Source organism: Lepisosteus oculatus, chromosome 7 (assembly GCF_040954835.1).
Source record: "Lepisosteus oculatus isolate fLepOcu1 chromosome 7, fLepOcu1.hap2, whole genome shotgun sequence".
Classification (NCBI taxonomy): Eukaryota; Metazoa; Chordata; class Actinopteri; order Semionotiformes; family Lepisosteidae; genus Lepisosteus; species Lepisosteus oculatus.
This window is the reverse complement of record NC_090702.1, coordinates 27021508-27036970: the sequence shown is the minus strand read 5'-3', so window position 1 is coordinate 27036970 and position 15463 is coordinate 27021508. Positions and strand designations below refer to the sequence as shown.

Here is a 15463-nt window from a genome sequence, read left to right as displayed (position 1 = left end):
ATGTAAATTTTATTGAATAAGAGTACTGGTCAAAAAGTACAGTTAATAATCGCAATCTGTGAATTTTCAGTTTTGGAATGTTAATGGTATCATTGTCTCCATTAAAAAGTAAGAAATAATAAGCTTGTGCATAAAACACAATTGCTGGAATTAGAGCATAACCAACTTTTGCAATGTAAATGGGTTTTGAATGTAATTTCTTCCTCTTCAGATGGTAGAGACATTTGGATAATAATAAATCTATTCACTAATAAGTCCTGTACTTTCAATAATCAGTCCTGAAGGGAATTATATTGTAATTCACGGTGAAATAAATACAAAGAATGAAGACAATCCTGAATTTTTTCACTTTTTCAGAAATTAATGTATGCTCTAAAGAGATTCTGGTCATGGTGGTGACTTCAATTTAATGCTACAGCATAGTTTAGACAGATCAGTCATGTCAAATATTTTAAACTTTCAATTAAAAGTTTCGTAGTTAATAAGTATATCAATGATTTGGGTTTATGTGACATTTGGCGTCTATTCACTCCAACAAATAGAAAATATACTTTATTCTTTCCAGATCATAAAACCCATAAACACATTCATTTCTTTCTTATGAATAATTTGATTGTTCAAGTTCTCATACTGTTTAACCAGTAATACATTCTGACCATGTGCTTATACATTTTAACATCTTAATCATAGCCAGTTTAAGAAATATAGATGTTGCTTTAACATCTCATTATTAACGGATGAATCATTTCATATTTTTTTCAGAAGGAATGGGAACCTTTTCTGGAAAATAATAGTTCAATGGAGTGCTCTCTCGCCATACTTTGGGAAAACAGCATAAGCTGTCCTCAGAGGTAAACTTAACTCATTTTCTTAATTTAGGAAAAATAATATTTTGATTAGAACTAAAGAAGATGTAAATTATTTATCAGATCACTCCTTCTGAAGTACATCCTTCTGGAGTTCAGACATCAACTTAATCAAAGAAGTGAAAAGGAAACTGTTTAGAGCTCATCAAACTGTTTACTGTTAAGAGCTCATCAAACCTAATTTGAATTTAGCAAAAAACCTGGACATCTTCTAACAATTAAGGGAAGGGAAAAAGTGCAATTACAAGTATCTTAAAGGAGGATGGGAAAATTACATATGATACAACCAATATAAATGGTACATTTATATTATATTATATTAATATATTCCTATAATCTCCTGGGGGGAAATGACTGGATTAGATTCCCCTGTCTGCATTATATTTTATAATACAGCATTACTGTCTATGGAAATGGGAAATCTCCTGGCTTAGACGGCCTTCCATCTAGTTTTCTGTAGAGTTTCATAAGTATTTTGTGCACCTTTTTGTACTTCTCTTTTTTAGAAAGATGTTAGAAATCATTTCCAAAAGAAGGCCACATATCATAATACAATTTTATATAAGGAAAGACATTTGGGTTTCTAATGACTTAAAGCTGACAGATTGTAAAAATACAGCTCCACACTGTAGTTTGACAAAAGCTTGACTAAAACATTAAAAGTTTATAAGAAACCTTTTAATAACCATGTCGTTTTAATGCTACACTTTTCTCTTATATAAAAAACTGTCTTCAAATTAAGTTTTCCATGAGAGACAGGAATATCCTAAACTACTGAGCAGCATGTCAATTTCAAGGCAATCTAGACCTAAACATTCCTTCAATCTAGTGAATACCTAGATTTCACTACCTAGATTTCACTAAACAAACCTCAGTAAATACATACTGTATACTGAAAGGGGGGACTGGAAACTGTATGATGAATTCTAGCCACTCCTTTTGATTTAACGACTGATCTTATCCGCTGCTCTCCACTTCTTTTTTGAAGAACGGTAAGATAGCTGAGAGCCTGTTGCAGTGTTATCTAAGATTTATTTGATTTTCAAAACAGCAGGGTTTCAATCTGCCAACATCTTTGTCATTAAAAAGGAAAAAAGACTGCATGTCTAGCAGATAAAAAAAACAAAGGGAAGGGTTCTAGTAGCACAAATCCAGCACAAAAACAGCCCTACCTTGAACAACTCAAATTCCTTCTTTGGCATCATTAGCTTTATATATTTAAAACAAAAAAGCAAAGGAAAAAAATGGAGGAAAAATTAAGATATTGCAAATATGATTAATACAAATTAATCATATACTCACATTGCTTTGGCAGAGCTGTAATATAATTCCCCATTTTTAAGGTCCACTTTGGCACATCATTAAATTAAATAAGATATAGTTCGTTATGCAGTTGTATATACTGTAGTCCATAGGACATTTAATTGAAAAAATCTGTTCTCAGTGGATTTGCAATATGTTTATTATTAGAATGCAGAGCTGAGGAGAGACATTATTAACCCATTTAATATTATAGAACATTAGGACAGGACAGGCTCATAACACCGGATTTACCGATATTTCTTGTTCCATAGCTTTTTATATACTCTGGTCATCTGCTAGAGCTCATGAAAAGATTAACCAAACAAATGTTTGCTTCCGGCAAAATAATTGTGGAACCAGTCTGAATCTGAGAAAACATTTGAACGAAGAATGTTTCACACTGTGCTGATATGCACACTCTTCTTTGAAACAGTAATATCAGTTCCAAAGGGCCTGGGAAAGTGTTTACAGGGAATTTTAATCTACAGTAGCATAATCGTACTGTGTGATGTAGTTTATTCAAAAACAGTAAGGAAAAAATAAGAATATTAAAAAATGAAATAAATGTAGATAATGGACAGTATGCAAGTGATAAAAATTTTATGACAGGTTCTTAATATGGCAGATTAAGTTGGGTGTCTGGATCAGTACAATAAACAATGCATTCATATGCTATTTTCTTTCCGATATGATGAAACGAATACGTAGAACTATTTTGTTCTGTTGATTATGCATTTGAATTAGTACATTTGAATTAATAAACCACTCCGAACACTCAGAATACAGCACAATTGGCTCTGCTTTAGTAAGGGATTGCATTTCAGCTTTCAAACTCCTGGCCTCCATCCTCAGAATGGCTACATCATAAGCAGCACTGAAGAAATGCAATAATAAAAATTGAAAAAGCACAATTAAAAGATGTTCATTACCATAAGGCTGTGTTAAAGGAAGAATCCAAAAAACTGTTGGTAACAACAATTATGTTTTTGAATAGTCAATATATTATTTTTGTAAATTCACTAATGATGTAGAATCTGTCTGTCATGTGATAAAACATATTAATTGCATTGCTTTTACAAAATCACTCTGATATTTCACACATTACATTCAACAGCAATATTTATTGATTAACATTAATAAATCCATAGAATATAAGGTACTGTACATACACTCAACTGGCAAATATTTCATATAGTAAGCCTCCCCAAGCAGAAGCTAAGTTGGTGCTGACGAACAGTCTGACCTTTGCCCTGATGCTCACCTGAATGGTGTGGCTATAGACAGGGTCTGTCCGTCCTGTAACCATATCCACAGTCCTGGTAATTTCAAGGATGTTGTTTGGCACGTACCCTGAAGCCCCACTTGCATTTTTAACTTTCCACCACTGCTTTCTGTCATCCAGCACCTGCAAAAAACAGCCTTCAACCACAATTTGTTCTAAATTGAAACTTTTTATCCTGCATAAGATTAAAACACCTGAACCTTAGGATCTGTACCAGAAATATCTGAATTAGCGGTTACTGATAACTGTGAACTAGTCATGAAAGAAATTATAGCTCAATACACAATAACATAATTATTTAAGAATTAATTGCATTGATATAGCACTTTTCATTCCACAACACTTTACACAAAGTAGGGGACCATTATGAGCTGGCAACACCAGCATATGGACAACACCATCAGGTGGACCTCTGAAAAATTGCTTCAATAATTGAATGAAGAAGGTCCTTATTCACATCTCCAAATTTGAAACAGAAACCACAATAACATTCAGTTCCCTCATTGATATTAACTGCTTTGTTCTTAAACCAAGAAAACATTAGATCCTCTACCTCTAAAACTTCATCCTTCACAACAGATAATTCGGTGGTGTTCCTTGCTACAAAATCGTACTTAGATTTGGCATAATTCTTTGGTTGGATTCTTCCATGGGCTTCATAATTTCTGAAAAAATAATACACATTAAATCAAAAAATACAGAAATAAAAAATAAATGCATTTGTATTTTACTTTTCACTCCCATCTAGACAGTTGAACAAATCTATAAAAAATTAATTAAGGGAAAAATGTAGGTTATGCTAAGGTATTCAAACCCAAATTAGAATTAAGTTTGGAGCCCACAAAACAATTATACTCTTATGAATATTGCCATGGGTCATTTAATGATCAAATATTTAGGACCTTGGTTTAATGTGTCATTCAAAGGATGACACCACCTGCAGCATAGTGTCCCCAGTCACCAACTTGGTGGTCTAGTATGTACACTCTAGTCCAGGGTGAAGACCACCTTACAGTCCACAAACACAACTTACACAGCAGGAACCAGGTTTTCCTTACAGGCCACCCAGTACTGAAAAGGCCGAATATTTCTTGAGATTATGAGATCTGATCAGATCAGGTTACAAGGTGGTAATGCCATAGCAACCAAGCTATTACCATATCCAGAAACATTTGCTACGGCAGCAAGGCAGACTACACCCAAGTTGGGAAGCTAATTTAGTTCATCACAGGGAACACACAGACAGAAACAAAGACACACTCACCCCAGGGCCACTTTTCCTAGAAGCCAATTAACCTACCAGTATGTGTTTGGACTGTGGGAGGAAACCAGAACACCCAGAAGAAACACTTGCAAACACTGGGAGAACACACGAACCCAGGAAACAAGCACTGCGAGGCAGCAACGCTAACCAGTGCACCACCGCCCACACAAATAATTTAACGTAACAAAAAAACTACAATTTTGTTAAGACACGTAGATGATGTGAAGCACAGTGCAAAACATTCATCAGCAGGCCCAAAACAAACATGAAACAGGTGGCTAACTAGGTTGTTGACCGTCACAGCCGTGGAGAAGTGTCCGTGCTTTAATATCAGAAAGGAAGGAAATCTAGAAAATACAAGATTTTAAAGAATAAACACAAAAAGTAACACTTTCGTGTCTCAAGGATAGTTTATAAAGACAAATTTGGAAAAGCAAATCTATAAGGAGGAGATTTAGAGGGAAAAAAGGATGACTTTGTACCTGAAGAGTACAAAGTAAAGAGTACAGTATATGCTGCATGGCTGACCACAGAGAAATGTTTGCACCATAAGAATCTAGTAAAAAGAGTATTAAGATCGAATTGTCCAGCTTTTATGATATTCTACCTTTTTTGGAGAAATGTTCTTTATCTAAATTGACTGGTTTACATTTGATATTTCAGTTATTACATTTACAATAAGCTTGTGTTGCCATGATGTAATATTTACACAAGCAGACAGAAATATTATGTAATCTTGGTTTAAATGCTTTGGCCTTTCCCAAACTGATTACTTTCTTTAATGTAACTGGAAACATTATATTTTTATTCTATTCCATTTTTAATGCACTGCTTATTTGTGCTATACAGAAACACACAAGAAGAATAGGGGAACTATGCTTGAAAGAGGGAATATAAAGGATATAAAATGGACAAACTTAAAAATATCAAGTTTAAGTTTTATTACAATACATTTTGCATGAATTAATATAATTTTGAATTTTCTTGAAGTTGAATAATTACCAATCAGTGTGATCAGAAACATCAACTGGAAAGAATTTTTCTATTTTTCTAGTACCACAATAATTTAGAGTGTCAAAATTTAAATACAAATCTTATAAGTTTAAAAAGTATGCTTTCCTTTTATCTGACCTTGATGTTAGTTTCACAGAATAATATTGGAATAATTATCTGGCAAACTCACAGTAGACAGAATGAAAGAGGATAGAGAATAAACAAAGAATTGTGAACAGGAGGTGACAGATGCATTATTGAAATTAAAGCTACTGTCCATGTACAATATCATAAACAGAATTAAAACCTTTTGAATAAAGCTCTTTCAGGCATCACAAAAATGTAAGGCAAAAACGGATTGCTATGTTTACTGGGAGAACAGAATAGAAATATATTAAATTGAACAAAACAGATCATGTTTAAATATTTTTCAATTCTGAGAAGACTTAATACATATCTTGACCTGAAAGTCAATGACAGTTAATGAATAACAAATTCTCCAGGTCTGCATGGTAATTCCTGTTATTGTTTGGTTTTGTGACAATTACACTGGTCTTCAAACATATCAATAATCAGTTTTCTATTTTTTTGTTTCCTACATATCTTTGATTCTCATATACATGAACTACTTGGGGGAATCTGTTTTCTTATTTTCCTTTTTTTTTAGATTTTCCATTACACTGATAAGAGAATAAAAAGGCATTCCTAACAAACAAGGAAGGATGAACAATATTGAGTGAGAAAAGAATCCCAGCACCATTCCCTAGGTTGACAGTAAAGCCTGACAGTTATCCACGGCCTGTCACTCAGCCAAGTGTCTGTTGTTACCTATCTACATGCCGACTGACTGCCTGCTTAAAGGCAGCGACAGCCATCTCCTGGTCCAGATAGTGCCCTCTTTTGTAAGCTGTGTTACTGAATGCATACCCATCGCTTGGAGGAAAGTCCTGGACACTGGGTTGCTGAAAAATTGCAGACAAAAAGAGAAAAAAAAACAAGGAGTATTAGATGTCAATACAATCAATATTATGTCACCCCAAAACATGTCACAGCATATCTTCATCATTTTGAGTTTAAATAGTCACCCTTGTTTCATATCCAACCTGTATCTTCCATTACACACAGCACATAAACAGAATCTAGAGGTATGCAACTCTTGCTGAGTTGACATCAAAAGACCCTAGTATGACATGACCCTATAGCATCAACCATATCCCTACATCTACATCTAGACACTGCATCAATATTTACAGTACATTTGAAAAAAGAAAACCACATACTGTAGTATTATAAATACACAACAACTGTCCTGTTTTTTTCTCGCACCTACATAGCCCCCCATAATTAACAAAATCAAACACAAATCTCACACACGCACCTGCAAGTAACACATTCACCACAACACTCTCAAACCACCTTACCAAGTTCTGTGCCTAAATCAGCTGATTACACTCTGAGTGTAGTTGCAGTGTTGGCATCACATGGTCTAGCCTAGGATTGAACATTTCTGTGCTTTTTTCTACCACTTACTGTAAGTGCTGTAAAGCAGGTCAAGCACCATTATCCATCACTTTACCATACCTACCACTAATATTTCTCAACCACTACTTTTGGTCTTGACAACTACTTTCCCTTCCTTAATTCACTGCCGACTCATTCTTGAGATTCTCTTCTGTTTCTAGAGAAAGTCAAATACGTTGACGGCACTTCCTGCTGCCGAAATTCCTTAACTTCCTTAAATTCCTTCCTTAATACACAGACACATCAATCAATACAAAGGAAAACTTCACATGTAGCTGTCGGAAAAGTTCAGACTTCCCTTACCATTACAGGCGTTTCCTATATTAACACATCTCAAACACACAGCAGCAACTCCGGGACAGATGCTTCTCACACACAGCTCACCTCGAGAGACAGTCTGCGCAGCTCCTCCTTGCGCTGGTGCTCAGCGACGTTGGCTAAAGACTCTGCCAGCTGGTTGAGCTCTTGCTCGCGGGACGTGCCCATGAAAGTGAGTAGTGGGGGCTCCCAGCCATTGCGGAAATGAGGGACATAAGGGGGAACATACTGCTCTTTGGGCCATTCCATCCTGGAGAAGACGAGACAACAGAGCAGAACACTGGAAGAAGGATTCTATGGTATTTATTCCTGGCAAAAAATATTCCTCTATTACATTGTTTCTTCCATCACCAAAATAGCATATTCTTAAAATGTCCTGTCATATTACTGAACAACAGCTATTTCTAGTTTTTAGCAGACATATGACAGGAACTTAAATTCAGATTAGAAAGTTATATCTCAGGAAAAATAATTGTATCTGCATTTTTCTCCTGAAATACATTATTACAGCATCTAAATGTATTATCAGCAAAGCTCTTTATACTTTCCAGACCAAGACTAAATAGAATGAATAGTTTCTACATATTTAAACAGAATATCTCTCTAATTTCATACCACTGAAGATATTCCGTGGAAAGAAATAAAGTAAATAAAATAAAGACAGTGGAAACTATTGTATTCTATGTAAAACTAAAAACATATGCCTCGTCACATTTTAAATAACTACTTTATCATGTCACAGAAATGCTTGCCTGTAGCAGCTATGAAAACAAAAGCAGGCTTGTGGAGAAGCCCTGAAGCTTTTTTTTTTACCTTGACTTAGTCCATGTATCGCCAAGTGACATCCAGAGCTGCCTTTCTTCAGGAGTGACAGTGGAGTGCAGGAAGTCAATTGCATCTTTGGTGAGTAGAGGGCTGAGGATGCTTTTGGCCAACTCCACCCCTCCTGTAGTGTGAATGACCTGTTGTAATGAAAAGCAACAGCACTGAGACATCTGACAGACCATGCTACGGAAATGGGAATTAATGGAGCTTACCTCCTTCCAGAATTGAATCTTAAACATATTCAGTGTATCAGTACACTGTATGTGAATAGTACATGCATCTACAGTACAGGTTATTTTACACCGAGACTGAATGAATGAAAACATTTAAAATATAGCAAAAAAATTAAACATGAAGTTTAGCCTAAATAAGGAACAGGAATTTGTACAGTGCCCTTCATAAATACCTAAAGAGAAGTTAAAATATCAACAAAGTAAGTGGTTTGTTGAAGACTCTACACAGATATCAAATGTTTCTGACCTTTGATGGGTTAACCTGTGAAAAGGACTTAGGGGTCTAAGTTGACTAACTGATATCAGAAATTTGACAGTGTTGAAAAATCTGGAAAAACCTCAGTAGAATACATGTACTGTATATACAGTACAACAAGAGGTGCTTACTTCAAATTAGGCATGGCTAAAAATGATGTAGAGAAAACTCTTGACCCAAAGTTTAAAACTGTTTCCAGAGCAGAGATTAACTCATACAGAGAAGCAATGAAAGCACTGCATATACTTTATTGCCTAAAAAGTAAATATCTGTTCACTCAAATGTCTTCCTTATACAGCCCTATACTGTCACATAATGTATTTATGTTACTTACTGTCTGTCACATACTGTAAGTAACCCTCCCTTTATATGATCCTTAAAGAACAAATGCTTTGGTTTTAAGTTAATTAAAATGACATTGATCCACTAAAACAACAACAATCACAAACTTATAGTAATCAGGCAAAATGAAGTGAGGTCATCACCAGTCTGTCATTCCCCACACTGCCGACACAACTGGGAGGGTTAGCAGCGATACAAAAACAAGACCATGCTGAGATGCAGATGCTGGGTAGTGGGTACGTGGGCAGGGGGCAGGTAGAGGTAGATTTGTCTGTGGCCCAGCTCGTTTGAAAGGTGCAGTTCACAACCTCTGGCTCAGTTTCAACCTACTCTGCTCTTCTTCCATTCAAGGCCCAATTGCCAAGACCCTTACTGCACTTAATACCAAACGAAAGATCAGTCGAAAAAGGTAATTAAGTGCTCACTTACCATGTTCAGTGGTGTGAACAAAAAGTGGACCAATTCCAAAGCACTTGGGTTTTGAATGTGTGATTTTAACTTGCCCTGGACAAAAGAGCAGATATTTTACTAAATAGCTCAAACTGAAAGCCAGAAGCTCTTCCAGCTTTTGAAAGTTACCAGAATGTCATTTTCTTCTGCTATGACAGAGTACAATAATTTTAATAATAATATTTCCACAATGTACATGATTTTGTATCTATTCTAGCCCTGAAATTCTCAGTATAGCCTAAATATGACTACACTGACCTTACTGGAGTTATTACTGAATTTCTGCCAGTCACTCATCACTGATCACAGCTCATCACAGCAATTTCAGAAAGGTATATTTTAATTGTGTTTCTGGTTTTAAATTATACAGAATGTGGTATGATATGTTCTGCCATCCATGCAAACTGGAAGGACCATGTTTAGTTACTCATTCTTCCAGGTTTCCTTTGTTGAATTTATTTGATTTGAATTGAGAATATACGTATATGTTTATAACAGCAAATCACAACACTAAGTACCAAATATCGGTATATCCATATGCTCAGTTCTCCTCACTTTTCTTAAAATCTAAATCTGTAATCATAAATACTGTAAGTCTAACCTATAATGTTTATGTAAAGTTTAAAGAACTCAGGGGAGCTACAATTTTTAACATTTAATATTGAACATTTTAACATCAAAATTTAGATTTGAAATAAGTATGAAGAGCCACATAAAAATAAAAACAATCGATGTGTTTAGACATGTGGTGCTGTGAACTTGCAGAAAAGGTACTTGAATTTCATAATGCAGAAGAAAGTAAATTAATCTCTGTTCAAAAATATTTTATTTTTATTTATTTTATTATGGTTTACCATAAATAAGTATTGTGAGTGACTGACAGACCCTTAAAATCATCAAACTATTTTGTGTTGGTATGTTTAACTAATATAAATAAATCTAATACAATAATACAACAATTAAAAAAACTGACTGGTGTGTTCTTTTAAACATTTAAAAACATGAGTATCATACACATAATAAACTGTTGGATTTGAAATTGAAATATATTTTTTAAATTGTTGATACTTGAACATTGTAATGACAAACTAAAAATACTTTAATTCACCGCAAACTTACAAGCAGATTGAACGCATGCTTAAATTTTTGAAAACAGTCAACAAATTCCTCCTGAGATGGTGGCTTTGCCCGTAGTGTTAGGACACCCTCTAGTGGACAAAAGAAGAATGTTACCCACAAACTAACATCATACTGTACATGGACAACTTTCTGCATATTGAAGAGTACATTGAAAACCCCGACTTGTCTCTGTGATCTGTGATGTGGTCACACGTTTTAAAAAAAACACAGGACACAATGCTGTTGGATGGGCGACTTAATGCTGCATTTAGTCAGTGTTCTATAAATCACCTCTAAACTAGACTGCTGTTCAGAAAACTGTCAAAAATAGTTTTTTCAACAAAGTGGGGCACTAAATTGCCAAGTTTACTGGCAACTTAGAAGATAAAATAAAACCAGCAAAGGGGCAATAAAACGTGATTGTTTAAGCCACAGAATAAAATAATCATTTTTCTTTTCAAAACCTATATGAATTCTACTGCAAAGACATAGTTCAAATGATAATTAAATTATTAAATGGATAAACTAAGAACAACTTCTTAGGTCACAGGTCCCTAAATATGGTCTTGTGGTGTCAGTGTGTCTACCGGGTTTTAAATCCAGCTGAGCTCTCGACTACCTCTGTCAGCTCATTTTTGACTTAACTGGAACAGTTCAGCAGCTTTACTCTCTCTTCAGCTGCTGATTCGTAAAAGAGACCTGGATAACCCACATGGCTGGGGACCCCTTTCTTAGGAGCTGAAAGCTAAAATAACTGAATATTCAGAATAAATGTAAACTGAAACCCATCTATGAAAAAAATTCTTTATGCTTTTTATTTGCAAGAGTTATATCACCCTGCAACGCATAACTGGCAACCCACAGCAGGTGGGTCAACAGGTGTGAGCCTGGCCAGTACCTGGATGGGAGACCTCCTGGGAAAGCTAAGGTTGCTGTTGGAAGAGGTGTCCCCATTACCTGTAAGGCACTTTGAGTGGAGGGTCCAGAAAAGCACTAAATAAGTGCAAGGAAGTATTATTATGGACAATCTGGTGAATACTCAACGGAAGCACACCAACAACTGTGGGGCTTCTAATTCCTAAGACATTCCTTAAAACACATCCTTGTGTTTTAAGCTTTAATTTTGATATTTTATGTATAACTTATGTGAATATCTGACCTGTAATAATTGTGATACAGTACATATTTAAATATAAGAAAGTTTACAAGTGAAAAGATAAGGTTTTTAAGCCCAGTTTGCTTACTTGGTTATTAATAACTAATTGGTGGGCAATCTCAGTGAGTTAATTCAGTTAAGATAAACAAATAAATGTAATTAATACTTCTTAACACTTCCTACAAAATAATGTGATGAATGCTTTAGCTTTATGAAAGGCTTAAATGATTTTAGAACTAAATGTTATAATTAGAAAATAAATTGTAGTGATTTTGGTGAAATAATGGTCTAATAATGAAACGGTAAAAAGGGGATCAAAGTTATTTTGAGAAAGATGTTCTTACCCCCTGGTCCCTTCTTTTTGTTTTTCTTTGATTTCTTCCTCTTTGAAAGCTCATTAAAAGCTTCAGCAGCTTTTTGAAGTTTAGTGACAAAAAACTCTATGTCATCCAAAATGTGGTTCAGGATTTGCTGGAACATTAAATAAAACAAAACTTGCAGTTCTGAAGACATTTTAACATTTTGTGACTCTTTTTCATGTTACATTCAGTGTTATTCTTAAGCTATTGGAACTATATTTCAGAGAAAGGGAGAAATGTAATCTTTAAATTGAACTAATGAGAATGTACAATATCAAAGTTAACATGCACACTTTAGTTTACATGGAAATACAAATTTAAAAAACAAATAAAGAAAACAGTATAAATGCTGCAACCAGACAATCTTAGCTGTCACACGCACCAAAGTGAAAAATCTGACTGCAAGACACCCAACTTCACCCAACAGTTAAACCGCAAATGAGTTGACTATAATATTCAATGTTGACTCCACAGACAGAGCTTTCTCTAGCCTGTATACCAGCTTTTGCATACAGTATTTTCTTACATTAAAATTAATGTAATGATTTTTAACGAGATTTAATGACAGCTAGCGTAATGTTTAAATTGCATGTATTGTACACGTATAATCAAACATGTCTGCATTAACTTATGTCAGAAATGCTAAAAAATAAAATCACGCAGAATGACTTGAAACAGTACCATTTCCTAATACATTCCTATTACATTTTTTTATTCTGTCATTTTATTTGGTGAAAAGGGTAGAAAATATTTTAAAGAGGTGAACACATTCTTCTTTGAGACACTGTATATTGTTTGGTTCCTGTACATTATAAACACATCTAAATAAAAATGTCAAATGATGAATAAAAATGAAAAAACAACAACATGCTGATCACTAACTATCTCTGTCTAAAGTACCACCGGAAACATTATAGGTATGTGCTGACTCCACAAATACTGCATTAAAAAGAACACTAACACATACCACATCTCGGTCAACACGGGCAGCCATTGTCTCTGGTGGCTCGTCATGTTCAGAGAAGTATTTGTGCTTGTCATCTGCCAAAAGAAAGGGAGCAAATCAAGTTCAGGAAGGCACAATAAACTCTCTGCAAACCCACTATCCACAGCTGTTATTCCTCATGACAGGCTGCCCCAATGACTCTTCTGGAAATGCCAATGTTACTTGGATCTCTGCATTGTTTGCTCTCTTGCTCAGTGATTTTACCAAATAAACTTTTTTGTAAACTTTTTTGTAATATTCAGATATCAAAAATACATGATCCATTATTTATGTCAACAAAACATTAATTTCAATAACCACCAGGTAAAATACACATATTAAGAGAGAACGATTAGAAGGGTAGATTTACTGTAGGAAATGAATATTAGTTGTTTTAGATTTTAATTAAAAATGTACACATTTGATTATATTATATATAAAAGTATTAATATAAATATATTGAATAAAAAAAGAATGTTGTTAATAACATTTGGAAACATTAATATATTTAGTATTTTTTTCCAGCTATCAACATTTCTCTTTAGTTACATGATTCCATATTAATATTCCATATTAAGTGGATTTAAAAAAAATACTATAAAAGACTAAATGAAGCTACCATTTCACCAATGTCTAATGGACCACAAATGCCACCTCCGTAGTACACTGCAGTTTGCTCACCACTAACATGGGTTTTAATGCACATTCTGGATAGTTGCAACTGTAGCATTTGCTGGTTATCTAATTGCACAACACTACAAATGGAGTTCTGTACCAGACAGACACTCCTCTCCAGATCGTCACGCTTGGACCTCTGTATGTATTGTTTTGTTTTTCACAAAACCTAGCGTTGTTTTTGCTCTGCAATTGCTTGTGTTAATTGGGATGGTATGTGAGGGCAGTAGGCTCAGACAAGATGCAGATTTTCTCTGGACCACATTCACCAGAATGCCGTGTGGAATGAGCTGCTGCCCTCAGTCACCTAGCCGGTTGGTGAAAGACAACTGGACAGGTGTCAGTTTAAAAATAAGGAAGCTCAGGTTTCCAACTGTCAATCCAATGTTTGGGAACAGAGGGCAGATCCTCTGCAGTGCACATTCATCAGATGGAAGGAAGAAGGAAGCCACCAACCTGGGCTCAAAGGTGCAATGTAACGTGTAATCCTGAATCATTCTGAAGCGCTTTAGAGAAGAGGGAGACTAAAGATTTGAAAAGTCAGAATGAGACTGAGAGAAGAGATATACTGTTTTGAGAGGCTGGTTAACAGCTTAGCTGCCCTGTTATTACTCTCAGGCTCATGGAAAAAGTTGAGTAATAACCTCAAAAAAGAGCTTAGGATTGTGTTCAGCATGATTTGAACATTTTCCTGCACACTGTAAATAAAAGAGCATTTTTTTTTACCTTACGGCTGCTTTGTGTGCTCAGTCTTTCCCTGAATGGCCTATAAATGTTATTTTCTGACACCCGGCAAAAAATCCTCACAGAGGGTCTACATTGCAAAAGAAGACCTGGCTCCATTGCTGGTGAGTCAACCTACAGTAAGATGGCATACAGTAGTCTCGCCTCTAACATACTCATTGCACAAAGGCATTATTCTATTGATGCACATTGGTTAGTTGTTGTATTTTTGCTTCTTATCACCAGTCTTGATGTTAAACAGGCTAAATCACCTTCTCACCTAAACCAAATCGACTCTCTCACTAATGAGATAATGTAATGCTAAAGCAACAGTGTATCACAGTCAGTCATGAATGATCAATTCATCAAAATAACATCAAAACAATTGACCAATATTGAAAACATGTATATATTATTTGTGCATTGATTTACAAAGAAATATCAAGCGATATCTTTCTAGTGATAATCATATATGTAATCATACAGTATATAGTACAGTATACTGTATATGATCACCAATGGGTCAGAGACAAAACTTCATTAGCACTACAACATTATCCATATTGAGTAGAGGACAGATTTACTACTCAAGAAAGCCAGGCCTAGAAAATATTTAAGAGATTTGATTATAGACACACTTGTCAGACTCGACAATATTTCCCTGTTGCATGACATGCCTGCCCCGTGTGTATAATTGCTTTCTATTGCCCCTCAGTGCAGTAAGCCTTTCTGGTGCCCTTGAAATTTCTGAAAAGAGTTTCAAAGTTCTGAGTAATCCAGCCTTTTAAAACCGA

At 35.0% G+C, this 15463-nt stretch overlaps 1 protein-coding gene across 13 annotated transcripts in view; it reads right to left on the bottom strand.

The window, feature by feature from the left end:
• The window catches only part of eps8a (EGFR pathway substrate 8a, signaling adaptor), a 94263-nt gene that overhangs the window by 15688 nt on the left and 63112 nt on the right, over positions 1-15463 (bottom strand). For 8 of the 13 annotated variants that reach the window (XM_015352973.2, XM_015352972.2, XM_015352976.2 and 5 more), the window contains 10 exons: positions 13254-13327; positions 12272-12398; positions 10772-10860; positions 9632-9706; positions 8360-8508; positions 7613-7796; positions 6536-6669; positions 4004-4115; positions 3430-3573; positions 2039-2074 (listed from right to left, as the gene is read on the bottom strand). In XM_015352973.2, coding sequence (XP_015208459.1) covers positions 2039-2074; positions 3430-3573; positions 4004-4115; positions 6536-6669; positions 7613-7796; positions 8360-8508; positions 9632-9706; positions 10772-10860; positions 12272-12398; positions 13254-13327 — 1124 coding nt within the window. The remainder of the gene's footprint in view (positions 1-2038; positions 2075-3429; positions 3574-4003; positions 4116-6535; positions 6670-7612; positions 7797-8359; positions 8509-9631; positions 9707-10771; positions 10861-12271; positions 12399-13253; positions 13328-15463) is intronic. The other 5 variants (XM_015352979.2, XM_006633651.3, XM_015352978.2 and 2 more) reach the window with 3 other exon arrangements.